Consider the following 21,906-nt stretch of genomic DNA (forward strand, 5'->3'; position numbering starts at 1 on the left):
GTCACGGGGCAGCAGCGCGCAGGCGCGGCCGCGTGGCGCCGCGGTCACGCGGGCGGAACGGGGCGCGCAAGCGCAATACCCCGCAAGCCCCCGCCCCTCTCCCCCCCCCTCCGCACGCCGTGACGAGACCGCGCCCGCCTCCCCCCCCCCCCCCCCGGTGCGCGTGTGTGTGACAGAACCCGCCCGGTGCGCCCCCGAGACAGGGAGCCGCCAATCTAACCTCGATAAATAAAACCAAATGTTTATTTACACCAAAATTCCAACACTGGATCTTTCACATATGAAGGACAAAGGATATATATACACAGCGGGGCTGGAACGGGGGGCTCGCGGGGCGCTGAGGGACCGCCGCGGGCACCGGCGGCTGCTGGCTCCTTCCCCGGGGCACCGTGAGGGGACCGGGAGGGGACCGAGGGGGGACCGAGGGCACCGGCGTCCTCCGCACATGGCACGCGAGGGAGGGGACCGGGCCGGGCCGGGGCGAAGAGGTGGCTGGCTTGTATCTGACTTGGCGCAGCCCTGGGGTTTTCCAGCTCTTAAGTAGCCAGGGGCTCGGAACCTATATAAACGATTTAAAAACAAGATAGCCGAGAACAAACTGAGATCCAAGCCGAGCAAGGGCAGGAAAAGGCCTCGGTGAGAAAGGAGCTGAGCAGAGCCCAGCCTCCTCCCCGGGAGCACCTTCGCCAGGAGGTGGAGATCAGTTAACTTCAAGTCGGATCAGTAACTTCGTGTTTTAGCAACTTCGTGTTTTAGCAACTTCATGGTTTAAGACTAAAATTACATGCAAGGGGGTGAGTCGGCATTGTGGCTGGCTCCCGAGGAGACATGATTCAATCGAAAGAGGGTTTTAGACATTATCTGCGCTTCTTTTAAATTTAGACCACCTCTCCCTACTGGGGGCATCTCCTCAGCGTGCCCCGGCTGAGGCGAACGCAGGCTGTGGGGTGCGTTAAGAATCCCCCTTCCCTGCCTCATGGAGACCTGGGGTGGTGGTCTCTGGAGAACAGCACGATCCCCCCAGGGCGTAGGCTCATGGAGGAGTAACAATGGTGGGAACGTGAAGAGATTTCCAGCAGGATGCAAGAGCTTGGAAATGCTGTTGATTCGTCTTTGTTCTTAAATGAAGAGTACTTTTTTTTTTTTTGTGGGGTGGGGGGGGTGGGAAACTGTCCAAGAAATATTCCATCTGTAGGTATTTTCAGGGAATCCCCTGAGTTACGAAAAGTTCAAGTAAAAAAAAAAAAAGAAAAAAATCAGCCTATAATAATTTTGTATATAATGACTGAACTACTATAAATCCACAAGCAACAGTTCAGACACGGTGCCTCCAAAGCGTTCATCCCCTCCCTTCCCCTGCCAGGCACGAGCTGCGTCCTGAGGAGAGGCGGAGGGGGAAACCTCTTCCCCACCTGACTCAGCTCAGGCAGCAGGAGACAGAGCCCGTCACTACTGCTGAGCGCCGGCAGCAGCTGGAACAGGCATCCCCAGCGTGGTGGTGGCAGAAATGACGGGTGAGCCTGCTAGAGGTCCAAGGGGTGAAGGTGTTGGCACTGAAGAAATCCCTGAAACAGAGACAGGTAAGCAAGAATTAGAGGGAAAGCGGTGCATCGCTACTGAGGACGGCTCAGTACTCAGTCCCTCATCGCTACTGAGGGACGGCTTCCCAGAGGCTGCTAGCTTTGTAGGTCAGTTTGGTGGCACTTTGTTTTATTTTCAGAGCTTCCAAAATAAGCTGAGATGAAAGATCTTTTACTGCTCTCTGCAGCTCGGATTTGTATATGGTCAAGTGTCACAAAGGGCAGACGTGGCCCTGTGCGGCAGGATTGCTGTCCTTCACACTACTGCCAGAACATCCACCTGCAAAGCACTTTTTACAAGCAAGACCAGAAAAGCAGGTCAGGCTGCAGCGAGGCCTCATTTCTCTCTCCCACCTGCTTCTTCATGGCCCTCCTTGCCCTCATCACCAGTCCCAGGAGAAGACCGAATGCTCCACCTGCAGAACTCACCCTCTTGGATCCTTACAGCCACACAGCTCGTACAAACGCTTTAACACACCACGCACCAGGAAGAGTCAATGGCAGAACTGACCTGACATCATACTCGCACTGCTGACAGGAGTGCTGCCACCCGGCATGTTGGAGGAGCTCATCCGAGCCTGGTCTTTCACAATGGGATCTAGGAAGAGCACACTACCCTTAGGTGCCGCGTTGACAGACAGCAGCTGAAGCACACCGCCCGTGAGCTCAGCGCACAGCCGGTGCTGGCAAGCTGCCTACATCAAATAACACCAACCATCATCAACCCCTTCCCACCTCCCAAAACTACTGGAGCAGATGAGGGAATTTCAGGTGTGTCCTTCCCCATACTGAGTTCAGCACAACCTGCATCTGTACTTAGACAAATTTAGCTGTTCCTCCAACTCTCACTTTAAAAGCTTTCAGCTGAACTGAGCAAGTGTTCATATTTGCATTGTTATGCAGCTGTTCCCAGAAACCTACATCTTGAGATTTGTGAGAAATCGGCAAACATTTAAACACCTTTACTAGTGAAAGTTTCATTTTCGCATGCAAAAGCAAGACCTCGATACACCATTCACTAAGATACATATTTAGCAACAAAACAAGTTAAAAGGGCCTGTTTTTCAAACCAGAGCTACCTGGTTTTATCAAACACAGGAGTCGGTATACCAGACACCTGCTGAAATCAGCATGGGTTTAGCACCAGAGTTTTTAAACACCGTGCTGCTGATTCACTGGCCTGACACAGACACATCACAGTTTCCGCAGCAGCTGCAGGTGGCAGCGGCCTACTTTACCCACCACAGAAACAAGTAGTTTCAGCTCCATCACAATTATTTGCAAAGACCAGGCTTATCATGTTGCCCTTCTTCGCTCTTATCTGCGCAACCTACTGGAATGGAGATTTCCCAGAGGCAGAGGAAGACCTGTTTGGACAGCAGATGACCGTAAGAGTGGGTACTTACAGAAGTAGGGGTGTTCCATGGCTTCTCTTGCTGTGAGTCGTGACTGGTGATCATATCGCAACAGCTTATCTAAGAAATCCAGAGCTTCTGGACTCACCAGATGCTGGTTCTCACTATGAACAAAGCGCTCCCATCGCTTACGGGAGTGCCTGCGGAAAATAAAAAAGCAGATACGCAAATGAAAGCGGGCAGAGGACATCAACGCCAGCCTTCACTTTTGAAAAGCAAGGACTGCAATAGATGCCCATCTCCCAGCTGGGGTGCTGCTTGGTGTGGCAGCAAGGGGGCAGAGCCACGCAAAGGCAGAGCAGCAGTACGCTGTGTCACCACGCGGCGGCACAGCTGCCACAGCTGTGGCAGCACAGGAAGCCAAGTTTAGAATGAATTTATAAGCCTGAACTCTCAGGTTCCGCCCTTCTCTTACACCCCCCAACATTCGTTCCTTGTAGTTTTCGCACGTGTCGCAAGTGAAATAACTCTGAGGAAAAAGATATAGAAATGCTAGCGGCAGCAACTGGTTTTCTGTACTGCAGCCCTGAGAAACATGAGTTTCTCTTATTTTTCTGCTACAATTCTGAAGGTAGCGTTTGCTCGTCACGCTTTATACTCTGGCAGTTCATTTATTACCTAGATGATATTTAAAAATCTTTCCTCAAGTGCAGCTGCAGCTAAAGGCCCATAGGAAGCACTGGCAAAAGGAATTGAAGGCACAAAGTAACAGGCCTTTAGAGTCCTGGCTCCAAGTTCTCCCTTAAGCAGAAGGTTTTTTTGGTTACTTCAAGCTCTGCTGACAAAGCAGTACATGTCCAGGTCTAATTAAGAACTCACAAGCATTTAGGCTACTTCAGAATTTGGCTCACCTGCCCAGGATGTCATTGAAACGTGGATCCAGTTCGACGTTGTATTTGTCAATGTAGTCGTAGAGGTCTTCTGTTCCCAGCACTTTGGCTATCCTCACCAGCTAGGAACAAACAGAAAAGTAAGTCACTGCTGTGAGGGAATGGCAATGCCACAGCCAGCATAAAGACACTGCAGCACATTCCCCTGGAGCTTGAATGTGGTCTCAGTGGTCCCAGCCAGCAGCCACGGGGTCATCTCATGGCTCCGACTGCTCCAGCAAAGCAGTCACAGGCACCAGAAACACGTCTCCGCTCAGCCGGGGCTCAGTAAGCCAAGGCAGCCTGGAGGGAGCTGCGTACTCTGAACACTAAAGCTTAGAAGATGGATAGGGAAGGGGCTTTCCACATATTACATATCCTCAGGAAGAGCAGATCTACGTACCAGCACGCACCAGCCTTAACATAACTAAGGTTATAACTTTTCCAGATACCTACTGAGTTCATAAATACAAAGCACTATAAATCTATTTCTATTTACTGGGTCAGATAATATCGCACGCTTTTAAGAAGGAATGTGGCTTCAAACCGAGCAAAGAAGTCATTAGAGAAATACTTAAATTCTTCTTTGGATCCCTTGATAGAAGCATGAACAGAAAACCTTCCTCGTGTTAAGAGAACAGAGATTGTGTATGACCAGCTCTCACCTGATCATAGTTGTCATGGCCATGGAAAAATGGCTCCTTTCGGAATATCATACTAGCCAACATGCAACCCAAGCTCCACATATCCAGACTGTAATCATACATCTGTACAAAACCAGAAGGACAATTCAATTTCTAATGAATTAAGCAGAAAAGACTTCCAATACTAACAGCACCCCCCTTCCTCCCTCCCCAGTGGTACAAACATGGCCACATTACACTGGGAACAGACTGAAACATGTTCATCGCTAGACCTCTGCTCAGCTCACTTTTCCCGTCGCTCAAACTGGGATTACAGCAATTAGCAGAACCACAGGTATCCTATTTCCATCCTTCTCCATGAAGATATCGAAGACCCAGTGCCTCTTTCTACTTTCACTGCAGCCTTCAATGTTATCAATCACGGAGAGACACGGGTTGAGAAGGGAAGCCTAATGGCAAGCAACAGAAAGTGCTGACTCCACAAGGTCCGCGAGCAGACAGCGAAGTGCCTCCATTCAGCACCAGCACGATCTGAAGCCTGCACTAACACTGACATTTCCAGCCCACAGCATTTCCATAATGCAAACTGCCATCAGATTATGGGATGTTTTTACAGCTTTAGAAGTTCACACAGCACTAGCTATTCTCACGAGGACTTTGTTTGATTTCTGTAACTTGCTGCAAAAGCAGCCTTGATAAAAAAAAATCCAACAATTGTATTCCAGGATCCATGACAACAGTTCTGCAGCTCTTCCTCAGGTCCTCACATAACTCACTGGTTTCTTTAATCAGTGGCTTTAAAGCCACTGCTTTTTAGATGTATTTTAGAATAGACCATATTTAGTTTCAGGTCTCTAAATACCTGAATTTCTCGTTCACTACCTTGAAATGGCACGGGCTTTCTGTACACACAGTGATAAATGCTGGTAACTCTTACCTGATAATCTACCAGGAGTTCAGGTCCTTTGAAATATCTGGAAGCCACTCTGACATTATACTCTTGGCCAGGGTGATAGAATTCAGCCAAACCCCAGTCTATTAGTCTAAGCTAGAAACAGTAGAAAACAAACAAAAAAACGGCTTAAGGGATGCACCAGCTCTCCATTTGCTGAACCACACTACAAGTGGGTTTAGCTGGAGGCTTCATTTACAAGCGTTCTATTTTCGGTCACTTTGAAGCAGATTGGAATCTCTCTTTAGGTATTCTCCCCACACGAACATCAACTGGTCTAAATAAAATTCCTCTCCTTACCAACCCTCTTGAAACACATAACCCATTACAGGATTTCATTTATTTTTTTTTTTCACATGATAGAAACGCAGTTTCCCTCGAATTTGTCTGTTAGTACCTCCACACAGCAGTACCCAAAACGAATCCCTGGTCTCCCAAGGGAAAAAGCAGGACCCCTCCCTGCCCTGTTACCTTTCTGTGCTCATGGTCAATCATGACGTTGTGAGGTTTCACATCTCTGTGCATGATTCCCATGCTATGGCAGTAATCTAGAGCCTGTAAGTGAAAGCAGCGTACTCTGGAATAGCAAGAACCTTGCAAGTTCAATCATATTCAGAAGTGAATGTTCCGCATATATCAAGGCTAACTAGGTAGCAAGACTCTGCTGCCCAGTGTTACATCCTTGACTAGACTCACAGACCACAGGCAACACCCCTAGAGCCCCCTCTCAAAATTAAGCACCAGGAACAGAAGTGTTTGGCTTCACCTCATGCACTTCCTCATAAAAATGGAATTCCAGAGTCTCTAAGAGCAGAGTTACTAGGCCCTACTGATCAAAACAAGCATCCCCTTCCCCAGACTCCTAAGAGGAAAATAATTGCTTCAGAAGAACAAATATACCTGACTCACGCGACATTAAAGCAAAAAAAAAAACACGAACCAGCCAGTTACAGATTACAGTTTTCAGGGGCTTTTGATTTAGGATCCAGAGTTATCTCAGTGTATCCAAACAAGAGTTTCCTATCCTCAAAAGAGGACTAGAATTTGTTGCAGAAACAAGGCTAAACAATTGATATTTGACTCGATGTAGATTTTTCCATGCAATTCTTCCATAGGCTTTCTCTTCCCTTTCCCCCATTAGTGTGACAAGACAACCATCTCTATAGGATTTGCTGAGTACAAATCCTCAAAACAAACTGTTGAAGCAGCAAAACACCAACTTACCTTCAAAATCTCATACATGTAGAATCGAATATCATAATCTGTTAATGTCTGATATAATTGCTGTGGGAAACAAACATATTACATCAGCGTTCAGCACTGAAGACAAACATCACATCCGTGCCAATCCAGAAAAACCCAGCCCTGTTCTCTGCTGCTGCAGTCCTCCAAACCCACTTGAATGACCAGTAAACATTTCCCAAGCTACCCTGATCCCACAGACGTTCAGTCTGTTCCTCTCTCTTTACAAATCACATACGCAGCTTACTTCCCACTGCGCACAGGACGTGCACTCTGCTCCAGTTCCTGTCACCACCTCCCTCGGGTTGCACTTGCCCACCAGCAGCATGAGGCACTACGCCTGCAGACTGGGGCTCAAAAAGACCAAGGGTGCTCTCAGCTGCAGTAAAGCTACGACAGGCACCGATGGGCCGTGAGGTAACAGGAATTTGCTCCAAAGGTTACAATACCACTTGGAATCTGGATTCTCATCTTGTAACTTCTGTGGCAAAACGGTGCTACGGGACTAATTACAAACTTACTTTACTTCCCAAGTAAATTCATCTTTAAAGACAGCTGGTATGTCGGAAGGAAGTGAACAAATAACTTCCCTGCCCACTATGTACTTGCCTCTTCCCAGAACAAGATTACAAGTGGCTTTCGAATGGAAAACATTAGAAGTGCACAACCCATACCGTACCTTAAAGTCTGTGTTGTTTACATGTTCAAAAACCAAAGCAGGGGTCCGAGACTGAAACAGAAAAAAGTGTTAAGTCTTGTTGAGAGAAATTGCTTTCATTTAGGATAATTAAATCATTTTTACTTTAAAACCCCCCCTGCCTCAGACATGGTTGCAACTGCCCTCAGATAGGGGGGAACAGAGCCAAAGCCTGCAGCCCGCTGCAGTACTCCTGTAGAGCAAATTAACATGTCTCAGTTCCGTGGTACCTCCTCCTCACAAAGCAGGGGGCTGAAGTGACCTGCAGGGGAGGGGCCTCTACAAGAAGTTAATCAGATTAAGAGGTGATCTGATTACGGGATTCAAAAGCACGATTTAAGAGCAGGAGAAAACAAAAAGCCGAATCAGAGCTGAAGCCAAACACAGCAACTTCACCCATCACCCCAAGGAACCCGTTGAGTTCCTTCCATACTCACCACAGGGTCTTTTACTATATCTGCAAGAGTGATTATATTGGGACCGCCTCGCAAGTTTTCTAAGATCTTGATTTCACGCTTGATTTTCTTCTTTTTAACAGGCTGAAGAATAAAAACCCAAAGCATAAGACAAAGCATCCCAGTAAAGCGAGGCAAATAGCTCAACATCTAGATGGCAAAGGTATGGGGCTGCAAGTTAGCAAAGTACATCAGAAGCTTTGCAAATTAAGTTCAAACAGTTGGACTTGCTTGTTACGGGACTATGCATCATTCCAGTACGGGCTCACGCATCTGCAGTCTCTAATGATACATTCTTGACAGCCACAAGCATCGGTTTCATGTGAAAAAGGGTTATGAATTTGGCTTTTTTTTTTAAATAAAGAAAAGTTGTCTGAACATTATCCAATAGTCAAAAACTTGTTAAGTGGCGTGTGGTAAACGTGTAACTCTGAGAAGTCCACCAGCTATCTGAGGGCCACTAAACAAAGGCATTTCACCAATCACATCTGTGGAACAACCAGTTTCCAGGAGACCCTAACTCAGTCTGGAAAGATATTACAACTACAGCGGAACATGCAAAGCAGAAATGAAAAATTTAAGGTTAGCAGTCAGTGAATTTAATCGCTGGCTTTAAAGGACAACGATCCCGTTAGCTCAGAGGCCTCCATCCACCTGAAAGCACGCCAGGGCGCTGGTGGTTAGAGGAGGTGAGAATTCTCTAGTCAGCTGTTGAAGTCTTTTCTAGCTCCAAGTAAAAATGTGTTCCACATCAGGGCTTCTTTACGATAAAGGGTAATTCCTTGCAGGCAGAAATTTAACTCGGTAACGAAGCACAGGGTTTCTTATTAGGAGGTTCAAATAACAGCCCGTTTCACCGAATGAGGCTCCAAAGCCAGACTTTAAGGATTTCAGTTTTAGAAACATAAAAGCATTTTAGACTAAATGCTGCGTTTTCTGACCTCCCGATCACCTCAAGACAGATTCTGTGTTTTGCCCAAATCCCTGCTCACCTTAAGAATTTTAACAACTACTTTTTCATTATTTGTAATGTTGATGGCTTCAAATACTTCACTGTATTTGCCTCGGCCTAATTTTCGAACTAGCTGGTAGTCATCTTGATTTCTGTGGAGACAAAAAGGTAGAGTTCGGTCATTTCCATCAGAGTTTACACGGCACTCCTCAACGCTACATCACTGACTCACCTTGCAGACAAGGTGGCCTAACTAGCACCTGAAATCTGAATGTGATGATTAAGAATTAAGAAACAGGGAGCTTCTCTTTGCCCAAGTCAGATTCGATCCCGAAACTGTTTTTTGCAGTAAGCGACACGAGCCCATCTGCATTTCAGCAAACGTGAGCCATGCCTTTCGATCTATAGATTTGGGAGCTACGTTTTCCCTAACATGACGTTAAAATATCAATAAAGCCATTAAGACCAAAACTTCAGGGCTAGCCCACTTAAAAAGAGACTAGGCACGAGGCACCACTTACGCTCAGACGACAGCACGCATTTCAGGAAACTGGAACTGCAGCAAAGCTGAGGACAGGCCTCAGCCTGAGCCCTGCTATACAAAGCAGGAACACAGAGCTATGAAGCTGGCACCGCTGCCATCTGATTTTTGGATGGTTTAGTCATGAGATCAATTTAGACATCTCCTTCCTTCAAGGAGGAGCGTACGCGTCTTTTGTAGTCACTTGCAGAGAGCAGAGCAACAAGTCACAAAACGACATGTACCTACTTCAGTTTGCTGCGTCTCTTCACCCCTCCAAGTCAGAAACATCTTTTCACTTCTTTTTGGCCCTGCACCCAGAACCATTTAGCATGTTTCAGGTAAAAAAAGATTTTCTTCCCTCTGGAAGGAGAAGTTTCCCGGCTACCTGGCAAAAACTCCTCAAACCAAACTCTTAAGGGAGACACTAAAAATGTTCCTGCACTGCTGGGGATTTAAAATTTTGACAAGAAACGCTTTCAGGTACACAACAGGTTATTCTACCATTTCTGTGATCCCAAAGCTGTGATCCGAACACGTGCCACGTGCACACAACATCTGCCAAAGAGCACGGAAGAGCCTAATGCAGCATAGGCGTCAGGGCTCCCCTGGCACCACGACGGCAGATGCCACCAGGATCCATCCCAGCCCCGGGACTTACCCCCACTCAACAACATGCGACTCGTAGTCCCAGTACTCCCGGGGTCTGTGTGTGTTCACATCCGTGTAAACCCTGGCCCTGCTCGGCACGGGTCCCGACATATCAGACAGGTTGGCAGGTGGAAGGGAGGAGATGTCTGAAATCAGAGGCTACCCGAACTCCAAGGTTGGACAGAGGATAAAGGCCTCGGGCAGGCCTCAGATTCTTCCAACTGCAGAGAGAAAATAAACCAAAGGTTAAAATCTCAAGATACTATAAAAATACTTAAGTTAATCATTAAAAGCTGTTGAAAAGGAGAAGCTGGAGCCTAGCCCCAGGACCGGGATCGTTTGTCAGGCCCTGGAAGCCGTTTGCCTGCTCTCCCTCACACAGCACAGGACCACTTGGCCCGCCTCAGAGAAGTCACACCCCACGCACACCTCGCGGCTTTCGGTACCGAGTTTCTAGCTTATGGCTGCAGAGATAACTTCCCACAGGGGAAGGAACGCGGCGTGCTCCGTATCAGCAGAGGGCCTCCTCCCCTCGGCTCCGCAGCGAGGGCAGCTCCTCCCGCAGCCTCTGCCACCAGCGCGTGGAGCAGAACCTCCGCGACCCGCGCCTCTTGCAAGGCGCTAAGCGTCGACGCTGCGAACAGCTGACAGATTTACAAGGTCACCTGTGCGACCTAAATTAAGCACATCCCGAAGTTTCAATTTCTGGAAGCACCAGTTCTCATTTAAAGCAGAACCCTGGGACTCGCAACTCAGAAGGACCTCATCAGAGCAGTTTTAGCGCTCTGCCTCACATACACGAAACCAGCTTCAGAAACACCAACTTCGCTTCCCTGCTGTCCCCATGTCCAGTTTTTGTTGAAATTCAGTCAACAATCGGAGCTCAGGACGCTGGGAAGATGTCACCGAGGCCAGTCGTTACAAACCATTCGGGGCCTGAAGATGCTCGGCGGACTTTTTGGCAGAGGCAGCCAGGAGCTGTGCTGGTGCTGGGCACCAACCGTGGTCCCAGCCTCCCGCGTTCGAGGAAATCCAACCGTCCAAGAGGACGGCAGCCCCTGGGCTGGGTTCCGAAGCTTTAGCCAAACACTGGAAGAATTCTGCTGCAAACGTCTGATGGTGTCTCTCTACACTCCGCTTGTCCAAAGGGCTCAGCAAGCTCCTCCACTTCTTCCTTCAGACATGATTTTAGCAAGTCTCCTGTTAAGCTTTACCATTACTGTGACTAATCGAAATAACTAAGAAGGAAGTCCCTGTATGTCAAAGAAACACTCCAGTTCGTGGCTATTTTAGACAACGGGAACGCACTGTAAGGACACCAGTCACAGACCAGCTCTCTGCTGGGCCTCCCCAACACCGGGCTGGTATCGATTCCCTCACCCAATGATCTTGGGAAGCTTACTTAAACTTTTACTTCCCTTAAAGAGGAATCATGGTCAACAACTGGGTTCCTCAGTAAAAACAAACTCATCGATGCAGGGATGAAGCTCCTCCACGGAGCACGCCGCGTTCTCAGGGCCTGGTGAAGGCCGCAGAGAACCTCGGCAGGACCCAAATCTCCGGGAACGTCATCACCCCCCAGCCAGGCTCAGGGCACGCTTCCAGCACTGCCAACACACACACACTGCGAGGGTACACTGCCCCGAGGCGAGGAGTGAAAGACACCTACTGGTGACCCTGCTAATACTACCCAACACTAGAAAGCACAGACATTGTGGTGGCGTAACAGTATTCAGTCAAGAATCACGGCTCCCGTATCAAAACCCAGTTGCTGAGACTCTGGCCGTGCCATTTAAGCCTCCTAGTTTTTATAAATCCAGCCTACCTACCAAAAGCACACCTGCCATCACCGGTAGTCAATAAAGCCCGCTGAAAACCTCATGCAAGAGGTCTGAGTTTTTTTTTTTACTAGGTCGTAAGCAGGCAGCAGACAGCCCCGCATTTCGACAAACGCTGCTGAGCGCTCTGACCTCATACCAGAGGCACTGCCCTGCCTAAAAGCAGGGCCTTCGCACCCCATAAATCCTCCACCGCAAGTGAAAGCTGACAAACTCGTAAAACATTTAAATACAAGAACGTCAGCTTCCAAATTCACTCATGAGGAAGGAAGCCGTGCTGCGGCGTGGAAGAGCTCCGGTTGCTGCGTCTTGCAGGGCCTACAGGGCCGTGCCTGGAGGAGGGCGCGCAGGGGGCAGCGCTGGAACTGAAAGAAGCGGGGATGATTTGCTGTGCCGATCCCATCCCCTCGCAGAAACACGCAGCCGCTACCCTGCGGGAGGAAGTAATAGCACCATTAATCAGAAATTAATCAGAAAGACCTAGAAATCTACTCGGAGCGGTTCGTTTAGGCTGTCGGGACGCATTGCGCAAGAAAATTCCAGAAGGAGAATCCTGCTGGCGGCAGCTTCCTGATGTTCCCTTTAGTGCCTGCTGCAAGGACCCCAGCGAGAGCTGCTGCCTACAAGGGCGGGGGGCGACCCGGGGGCACGACTCTGACGTCCTCCCCCATTTCACACTGCTCCCCCAGCAGCCGGTCCCACATTCGGACGCAGAACCATTCGCATTTCTCTTTGTGGCGTGGACTAAGCCTCCTCTAGAGGCACGAACGCTGCTAACACGGGTCATTTTTTGACCTAGCGACACGCAAATCTTTCGAGGGCGGCTGCAGGTGGGCAGGGCAGCAGGAATCCAGCCCCGGGGGCACGAAGGGACCCGGCGCTGCTCCCCAGTCCGCAGCAGGGACGGGACCGGCCTCAGCGCAGCAACGCACGGGACGTTTCAGCCAGGTGTTGGGTAAGCACGGAACATGAAATATTACTAAAAAAAAATCAACTCCCAAAGCGTTATTCCCCTAACAAAACACACGTTTCCAAAGATCAGGCAGCAATCGCCCAAGACCTCACACCACGTGTCCGTGACTCGGACACCCAGGAGGCAGCCGCACACCCACAGCCGCCCGCGGAGGGCAGCAGAAGGGGCACCTTTACCAGAACGGGCTCAGCACCACGCGGCCCGATTTCCACATCTCATCGTGTTTTCGTTTCTCCCCATTCCTTGTGCTTCCAGCAGGACACCCACCTGCTAACTTCACCTGCCCAGTACTCCTCGTGGGGGAATTAACAGAGGCCATGCACGCCCAAGATGACTTGGCAGTTTTAACTTCTAAGCGTGATTCGGTACCAAGAAAGCACACGACTGCTCCACATCATTCAGCTGAAAGAGATCATTGTTTCAGCAGGGAAAAAAAAAAGAGAAAGAGAAATCAATCTCATTATCTAAAGATAGATCAAACTTCAGAGTGGATATTTTCTTGTCATGTAGCTGCAGCCTAGCACAAGCTCCGTGCTGTAACAGACAGCTCAGAGAGGTTTTTTTCAGGAAATCATCGACTGGAGCTTCTAAGAATGGCACACAACGCCCGTGAAGGCAGGTATCGTCGTCTGCTGCTCCTGACGTGGAAAGAGGAAAGAATCTGCAGAGAGAACTTGGTTTCAAAGCAGTTACTTACACGCACAAACTTCCTCACCTGAGAACTTTTCACTCCGTCTACTCAAACCGCTAAGGAACCGATTCGCATTTTGCTTTCACTGCCCCTAGAGAGGGATGATGTTGTAGTGGATCCAAGCTCTTTGAGACAAAGGACAAACGAGGACAAACGACAGGTATAGGTGTGGTCACGCGATGCCCGGTTAGCTCGCAGCTTTCAGGCCGAAAATCTACAGTACGAGTGGCAATCACACCTAAACGAAACGAGCGTCCTGAGCACATCACCGGGTAAGTTGTGCTACTGCGGTCAGAGGCCAAAGAGAAGAGGCCACTTCTTAATTCCCGCATAAACGACAGCATCACAGGATAACTTACGGTGGGAGGGACTGCCCCAGGCAGTCCAGGCACAGCAGATCGGGTTGCCACGTCCAGCACACTACTGAGCACCTCCAAGGATGGAGGCTCCGCAGCCTCCCTGGGCAACCCGCTGCAGGATGCGACCGCGCTCACCAGGGAAAATACAAAACCCCGCGTCTGATCTGAATTCCTGCGGCACTCCCGCGCCGTGCTGCGAAGCGCTGCCGCCAGGTCCCACCGCCACCACTAGCTGTGCTCTCCAGGCGGAGGCATTCCTTTCAGAAGCAAAGAACCGGCGACAAAACCAGCCCGAATGCTCCCCCCGCAGCACCGGGCCCAGCTCTGTGCCGGCCCCACGGCAGTTGCAGCGCTGGGGAGCGACTCCAGCAGCTCGGTACCCGCTGCACCTGGCCGGGAGCCGTCCTGCCACCAGCCCTGTGCTGCACCCACACGCAGCCCAAGCGCCACCAGCCGGCTGCCTGCAGCTGGCATCGCTGCCACCAGGAGACGCCCCAACATTTGGGGTGACACGGAGAAGCACCCAAGGCTCAGGAGAATACAATGCGCCTCCGAAAAACGTCCTCTCTCTGGCAAAGCTGAAGCGCTCAGCTAAGAAACAGGACCACGAGCGCTAAGGCCACACGGCAGGGAGCAGCGAGGAGGACAAAGCCCTCAGTCACCCGCCTGGCACCCGCCGCTCGATGCCAGGGTGTGCCTGCCCCGGGGCAGAGGGCAGGTCCTCTGCTCGGGGCGATTCCCCCGAACACAGCGAACACACCGCCGGGCGGCGTCCTGGCGGCAGCTCTGCTGCACGAGCCCGTGCAGGAGGTGCGGTGGCTGGTCTAACGCTCAGACCTGCCCTTAGAAATGCCTCTAAGTATCAGCGTGAGCTCGTCACCGGCTGCAGCCGTGGCAGACAGACCACGGACAGACAGCGGCCGGTTCATTTTGAGCAGAACTACAGCAGGCAGCCCGGAACCAAGGGGGCGTTCCTGCCCTCCGTCCCCAGCTACGGCGAGACCTCGCCTTTCGCAGAAACGGCCCAAACCCGACCTCTGAAATCACAAGCGCACAACGTGCTTTGTTAGCGGGGGAACGTTCCAGTCGTCAGCTACGCTGCCTGCGGTTTCCTTCACGCAGCCCCGCCGATCCCCTGCCTACGAAGCCGCGCAGGGATGGCGCGCTCGCTTCCGCAGCGTTCGCAGAACATCTCGTGCCGGGCAGGTGCTACTGAAATTAAAAGCTCAGGACATGCTTCAACACTACAGTGCAGCCGACTGGCAGCCAGCATCAAGCAAATCCCGCGTTAACTCTAAAGGAAGAGGCAACAGTAACCGACTTCACAAAAAACATGTGCTCTACCTCGCAACAGAAACCTAATTCCTGCGTTTTCCTAATACTGGAACTGCAGCAATACGAGCATGGAGCAGATGACCTCCAGAAGTCCCTCGCAGCCTATATTTTTCTATGATTTTATAGCTGAAATAGAAACAAGCCTGGATTAACAGAACTGACATTTTACATCCTTTCCCGAAACCCATTTACCTACTAAAGGGACAGCATCAATTGAGAAGCAGATTTTAAAACCTAATGGAGTTGAAAAAAAGCTGAGGTTTGAAACCAAACTTTTCTCTTGATATTTTCTGGAACACTGCTGTCTGCTCAAACTGCATTTTTCCACCAAAATTATTTTCCAGATTTCTTTTAAATAGCTGGCTGTGTCCGGCTGCGGAGAAATAATAAAGGCTGATGCATAAAGACCTCGAACGTTCCCTTAAAAAGGAAACAGAAAGAGTTGTTACTGAATTCAAAATAAGACATGACCAGCCATTGGGGAAAAGAGCTGACAGGCTGAGAAACATCTTGGAGTAATTCTGTACTAGCGAGCTCCTAAAATTGAGCGCGGCGCTTCCTTTACCCGCGTTTCTAATTCCTCCCCCGAATTCCCCGCAGCGCCTGCCAGAAGAAGTCATCCCTTGCAAGGGGGGGGCCACGAGCTAATGGGAGTCACAGGACCACAAAACCATTTTCACTTTAACTCCACACTTGACGGTAAGGCCACAGTCCTGGGCAAAACTCAACTCTGCCGCTTCACAAACCTCGCAAGCGGCGCCCGTCGTGCCCGACGCGCTGCGGGCTGCCCCGGCAGCGGCTCCGTGCCCGCGCTGTCCCCGCAGCAGCTCGGCCACAGCCTTCCTTCCCGCTCCGAGCTCTAACAGCTCCGCTTCAGAGGGGCTCACACGGATCCTCCACCGGTTCCCAGAATCCCAGCCTAGCTGGGCAACCATCCTTACATTTACAGAGCTCCAGTGCTGGCAGCTGCTCGAGTACCTGGGCCAGGCAGCCGGGATTTCCTCCAGCAACAGGAGGCTGCCAGGGACTGGAACGTTCCTCGCCGCATCTCCTAGGGGTTACACAGAATAGCTGGTCAGCTCTGAAACTCCTCTCTTCCCGCCCTCCCATAAAATCACGGCCTCTCCCTCGTATCCGAGCAGCCAACCTAGCCCTCAGGCCCAGGGAAAGCTTTCCCTGACACACCACCGCCGAGGCTCGTCTGGAACGAGCCGCAGCAGCCGGTGACGCCGGCGGGACACCCAGGCCCTTGCGGCTCCCAGCCCCCTCAGAGCAGGGGGTATTGGCAGTGCCACCACGTCAGATTCGTGCCGCAATCAGAGAAACGGCTGAAACGCCAACCGGGAACAGCCAACAAATAAAAATGGCACAGCCACGAGCGGCCAAATCGTGCCGCCGGCAATCCTCTGCCCTCGGGGGCTCCACCCGGGGCAGGCAGAGCCGCGCTCCGTCCCCTCCGGGTGAGAGCCAGGGTGCTGCGCCCCGCAGGGAGCACGGCGAAGGCGGCAAGGCAGGGCACGGGGCTCCTGAGAGCAGCCCCGACAGACGTCTCTTTAGCCTCGACCACGCCAAAGCAGGACGGCTCGCGAGGACTTGAGCGTGGAGCCACGTGAGCCTCTTTCTTCTCAGCACAGTGCTGAAAACCAGAGCTCCCACCGCTGGGGCTCGGGACAGCATTTCCCAAGCAGAATTACCGAGCCCACCCTTCGCGGGATGCCAGCAGCACCGGGCAGCTCCTCCTGAAAGCTCAGGACGGGGAAACGTTGCAGCGTCACCGCAGGCTCTTCGCAGCTGACGTCGGGTCAACCGGCAGCACCCTCTGGAAAGTTCTACCTCCGTAATTAGTGCTAAGCGAGGCGGTTGTTTTCCTCCCTAATTAGCACGCGGAGTCCCGACAGCCCCATCGCTCAGCTGACTGACCCCCCGTGGTTGGCGTGCGGTGCGACGGAGCTGGAACGCAAAACTGAGCCGGGTCGCTCGTCTTTAACCGCCCCCTGACCGTGCAACTCGCGGAGGCCGGAGAGGTTCTGGAGGCCGGAGGATAAACCTGGCTGCGGCGCGTGGAACTTCTTCAGGAAATCCTGGGATCGGCTGTCCCCAGCACGCAGGCAGCGCTTTGTGAAGCGTCTCCGCGGCTCAGCCGGCCTCTGACAGGCTCAGGATGAGACGCGCGGGGCAGCCCCTGTCCGAGGGCAGAGCCGCCGCCATCGGGCTCCGGGAACTCGGAGCCGTGAAGGCGAGGCGTACCTGGCTACGGCTGCTCCCAAAATCCGCTGGGGAACACTTCTCCAAGGGCGGAAACCTCCCTCCATCACGCACTGGCTCTGAGGCAGCACGCCGTTCACCGCTCAGCAGGGACACGAGAGCCGAACCCACCCTGGCCGTGCCAAGCCGAAGCGCGGCCAGCCCGCGCAGGACGAGGCTGTCCGCCTCCGCCCGCCGGTCTTCGCCCCTTGGAATCGCCCGGAGAAGCCGCCGGGCGGCGTTAAGAGGCGGCTTAGGGAGAGGATGCGTCTCTGCGCCCTGCTGGACGCGCCCGCACCTTCCGAAATGCCCAAGCTTGCAGCTTTTAATTTGTAAGTCGGTTGATGCCGATGTAGACTCTGCCCAACTTGATCAGCGGGCAAGGAGAGCTCCTTTCCTCCCGGCAGGTAACGGGGGCGGCGTAACCTGCACGAGGTGAGGCTGAGGCGTCACAGCCCGCCGGTCACAGCCAGAGAGAGAAACCTCTGTCAAAGCCCGCAAGAAAACGGGCGGCGCGGGAGCTCTTCCTTTTCCGTACAGGAGGTTCCTTTGTGCTGACCCACCTCCGGCACACGAAGAACCAAGGCGCCCCGGCGGCTCCGCACGCAGGAGGATTTCTGGAGGGACCTCTCCCACCCCGCGGGGGCGGGATGCCGCACAGAATTCCGTGCTGACGCTGCGCGGCACGCCGGGCCCTGCCTGCGCTTAAAACCGAGCCGGCTGCCTGGCCCCTGGGCGCTCTGCAGGCGTGCGCGCAGAGGTCTGCTCCTCCACAAACACAACAGCGCCGGTTTTCCAGGCCCGCTGCAGTACCCGAGGGCGCAGCCACCTCCCACCCCAGCCCGCGACTTCCCACCTCCGTCCGTGCACCTTTACCGGCCGCTACTGGCGAGCAACAGCCCGAACGTAACCCGGGCGTCGGGTTAAGCACCTCCGCAGCCTGCTTTACAGAGCACCTACCTGCAGGTGGTAATGTTTCATTAAAAAAAATGAGAAATCAGGCCCTAAGGTCATAATCCGCCTCTCAAAACGAATCAATCCTGTGGAAAATTACTGAAACCCTACCCTTCCCAGTACGAGCCTGGCCCAGTGCCGCTCTGTGCCTGCACAGAGCTCCGAGGTGTCCCCTCTGCTCCCCGAAGCAGCGGCACCACAGGGACAACGAAGTCACCTGTGCGAACGAAACTGCCCAGAGCGGCCTGGGCAAGGGAGCAGGCACAGGGCGGGCTCGCTTCGGGGCTCCTCTGACCGACAGCGGAGATCCTCGACCCGCTGCCCCTACGGCCGCATCGACCACCCCGTTTCTCCTCGATCCTTCTGCTGACGGACGGGTCTGGCACCTCGACGGAGTCCGAGACCCGGGCTGGGAAACGCTCTGCTCCCAGCGCCAGAACCGACGGCTCCGGCGGCCGCCGTCTCCTCTTCAAAGCAGGTTTCCGGGATCCAGAGGAGATGGCCCGTGCTGCAATCAGGCTCTGTCGATTCCAGGCAAGCTCTTGGAAACCCCTGGAAGGAGATGTCCAAGCTCAGAAGGATTATCCAAGAGTCGCCTTGCAACCAAAAGCAGAGAAGGTTTGCAGCCAGCCCAAGGCACAGCAGCCCCCGCGCATCCTAAAACCCGTGGGGTTACTCTCTCAGGACCCTCACAGGACAAGAAGACCCAAGCTGGTTTGGGTTTTCTCACCCCTACAGACCCCAAGCGCGATGCCTCAAGGTACGCGGCTCAGAAGAGCCGACCCGCGGAGGCGACGGGTCCGGTAACCCAGAAATAATCCCTGCCTGGCCAGAAACGTGACACAAATTAATCGCACCGCCACAATGTCACCCATCTGCTTGTGTCTTCCTTTCCCTTGTTCCTCAGAGGACGCGAGGAAAGGCAGGAAGAGAAAATGAGTTCTGTGAGGAGAGAACGCAGCAAAACCTCCGGCGGAAGGCAGAAGGCCACCGTCGTTCAACAAAGCTGGGAGAAGTCACCTCCCCGTCCCTCTCACCACCTCAGAAATGGTTTCTTCCTCCGTTACCCCACCAACCTGTTGCCACCTTTCGCTGCCCCGACTTCCCCAAATTCCTCCCACGAACCCGTTCCACACCCCCTCAGCGGCACTACCTAGAAACCACCTGAAATCCCACCACGGCGACGACTCTGCCTCCCCCCCCCTCGGGAAGCAGCGCTCGTACCCCGGCCTTGCGGCGATCCCCGCTCGCTGCTTTCCACCACCCCTGGCTTTCCGTCGCCTCTCATCAAGCAAACGAACATCGCCAGCCCCCCCCCCCCCCCCCCCCCGAGGCCCAACCCCAGGACATTTCACAGAACATCCCCTGGTCCAGTTTCCTTCGCGTTTGCCGGAACCCGGTGCCGACCTCACCGTCCCTCTCGCGCGCAGCCCCCCCGGCGCCCACTTCTCCATCCCTCCCCCAGACCCTGCCCGCCGGCCTCCCGAGCGCAGCCTCCCCTCCCCGAGCACGAACTCCGCCGATTTCTGCACCGTGCCCAGGCCACCGGCACACGGGGCGAGCAGTTCTTCTGCTCCCGCACGCCCTACACCCCAGCCCGCGCTGGCAGCCGCATCCGACACCCGAGGCCGACACGGCACGAACGCCAGCCCCGCGCGAAGCCCGACGTTTTGAGCAAGCGTCGCGCTTCTGAGAGGAGCGAGCCTCCTGAGCACCAGGAGCTGCCGCCTGCCCCGGCGCACAACCGCGGCTGCCTCCGTGCGCCTGGAGACGCCCCCCAAAGCCCCCCCCCCCCCCCCCCCCGACGGTGCTGCCACCCCCAGCGGGGGCCGTCTCCAAAACCGCAGCACGACCGAGCTCCCAGGCAGGTTACAAAGCACGCCGAGGACCAAACTCGCGTGGGCCAGGGGATTGCAGGCGGAGCTCGCAGCGCACCCCCCTTCCAACGGGGCCCCTCCGAGCCCCCCCGGGCCCGGGCACAAGAGGGTGGCTCCGCTCACCAGCACCGCCCCAGGACCCGCAGAAGGGACGCACGGGCCCTCGCGAGCTCTGCCTAGACCAACCGCTGCTGTCAGCGGAAAACGCCGCGGCGGCCGGGTGTTTATAACCCAAACTTTATTGGTCGGACCCGGAGCCCTGGGTAAGGAAGAATAATCTGCCGAACGGCACGCATGGGGTTTCATAATCTTATCTGCCCTTTCGTTTACAAAGCATATTTCCCCAGCTGCCGCACACGGCCTGCTGCCCCGGGGCGCAACGCACTGAATTACAGCGGGGGGGGGCAGGGGGGGACTGACCACCCCCGGGGTATTTAGGAGAGGGGCGAGCAGGAGATCGCCTCCCGCCCAGCAGCCCCAGGCCTCTCCTCGCCTCTCGACTTGGGGAAAAAAGGGGGGGCCCTACCGGGGGCAGACAGGGGAGGGGAAACCCTAAGGGTGAGGAACACCCTCCCCACCTAAGCGGGCCCCCTCGGACGGCCGGGGGAGGGGAAGGCCGCCTGCCCACGGGGCTGGGGCCTCCCTGTGCGGCTGGGGGGAGCCCCGGGATCGGCCCTATGGGTAACCCCATGGCCGGCCCCGTAACCTGCCATATGGGCGGCCCCACGGCTGGCCCTACAACCGCCCCAATAGATTGCCCCACAACCTGCCTCACAGCCCGCCCCACAGGCAGCCCCACGGCCGGCCCCATGGGCAACCCCATCGGCAGCCCCACAGCCGGCCCTACAATCGGCCCCGTGTGCAGCTCCCGGCCGGCCCCGCTCCCCCGGGGCCCTCAGCCCCTCCCGGAGCAGCCCCCTGCCCCCCTCCCCCGTTTCCCCCAGCCCCCTCCCCCCAGCTCCGTGCCGGCCCCACAGCGCGGCCCCGCTCCTCTGAGGGGCGTCCCCGGGCCCGGCCCCACGGCGCGGCCCAAGCGGGGCGTGGAGCTCGGCGGCGGCTCCTACCCCCCCCCCCACCGCCGTGGGGACCCGGGGAAGGTCAGGGGAAGCCGCCGAGCCCCCTCGGGGCCGTGCCGGGCCTCAGCGGGCCCCGCCGGTACCTGCCGGAGCCGCCGCCGCCGCCGCCCGCCGGGCGCACACAGACAATATGGCGGAGGCACAAGGCTCGGCCGCCAGCCGCAGGGACCAGAGCGAGGCGCGCCGGAAGCGGAAACCGCGACGTGCCGCGAGAAGGAGGTGGTGGGGAGGGTGGGGGGGGAGGCGGCGCGCATGCGCGGAGCGGGGGAGGGAGGGCGGCGCGCCGCGGGGGGTTGTGGGGGTTGTAGTTCTGAGGGGGTAAAGGGAGGGGATGGGGGGAACGGGGAGGCCTAGCGGGGAGGCCGGGATGCGGGGCCGAGCCCAGCCGGGGGCAGCCCGGGAGGGGCCGGGGGGGGGGGGGCGGCGGCGGCGGCGGGGCACGGGAGGCCTCGGCCGGAGGAGGAGGAGGAGGAGGAGGTGGAGGAAGAGGAGAGGCGGAGGCCTGGCCGTGAGGCGCGGCCTGTGCGCGGGGCCCGCCGCCAGGGGGCAACTGCGGCCCGTGACGGGGCCGGCGGCGGCCTG

The 21,906-nt window shown here is 54.7% G+C and overlaps 1 protein-coding gene across 5 annotated transcripts; it reads right to left on the minus strand.

Moving 5' to 3' along the window:
• Positions 1–216: 216 nt before the first annotated feature.
• On the minus strand, positions 217–21,544 carry CSNK2A1 (casein kinase 2 alpha 1). 5 transcript variants are annotated; one of them, XM_050713969.1, is made up of 14 exons: positions 21,408–21,509; positions 16,152–16,224; positions 9,988–10,198; positions 8,847–8,958; positions 7,837–7,938; positions 7,382–7,432; positions 6,685–6,744; positions 5,932–6,015; positions 5,446–5,556; positions 4,530–4,631; positions 3,847–3,947; positions 2,987–3,135; positions 2,092–2,178; positions 217–1,565 (listed from the first exon to the last, which is right to left on the minus strand). In XM_050713969.1, the coding sequence occupies exons 3-14, from the start codon at positions 10,086–10,088 to the stop codon at positions 1,450–1,452; spliced, it is 1,176 nt and encodes a 391-aa protein (XP_050569926.1). In that variant the 5' UTR covers positions 10,089–10,198; positions 16,152–16,224; positions 21,408–21,509; the 3' UTR covers positions 217–1,449. The 5 variants fall into 5 exon arrangements, with proteins under 5 accessions (XP_050569926.1, XP_035422968.1, XP_050569928.1 ...); XM_035567075.2 differs by lacking the exon at positions 16,152–16,224 and adding an exon at positions 18,589–18,923 and having other exon boundaries at positions 21,408–21,507; XM_050713971.1 differs by having other exon boundaries at positions 16,115–16,224; positions 21,408–21,504.
• Positions 21,545–21,906: the final 362 nt, after the last annotated feature.

Source organism: Cygnus atratus, chromosome 16 (assembly GCF_013377495.2).
Source record: "Cygnus atratus isolate AKBS03 ecotype Queensland, Australia chromosome 16, CAtr_DNAZoo_HiC_assembly, whole genome shotgun sequence".
NCBI lineage: Eukaryota > Metazoa > Chordata > Aves > Anseriformes > Anatidae > Cygnus > Cygnus atratus.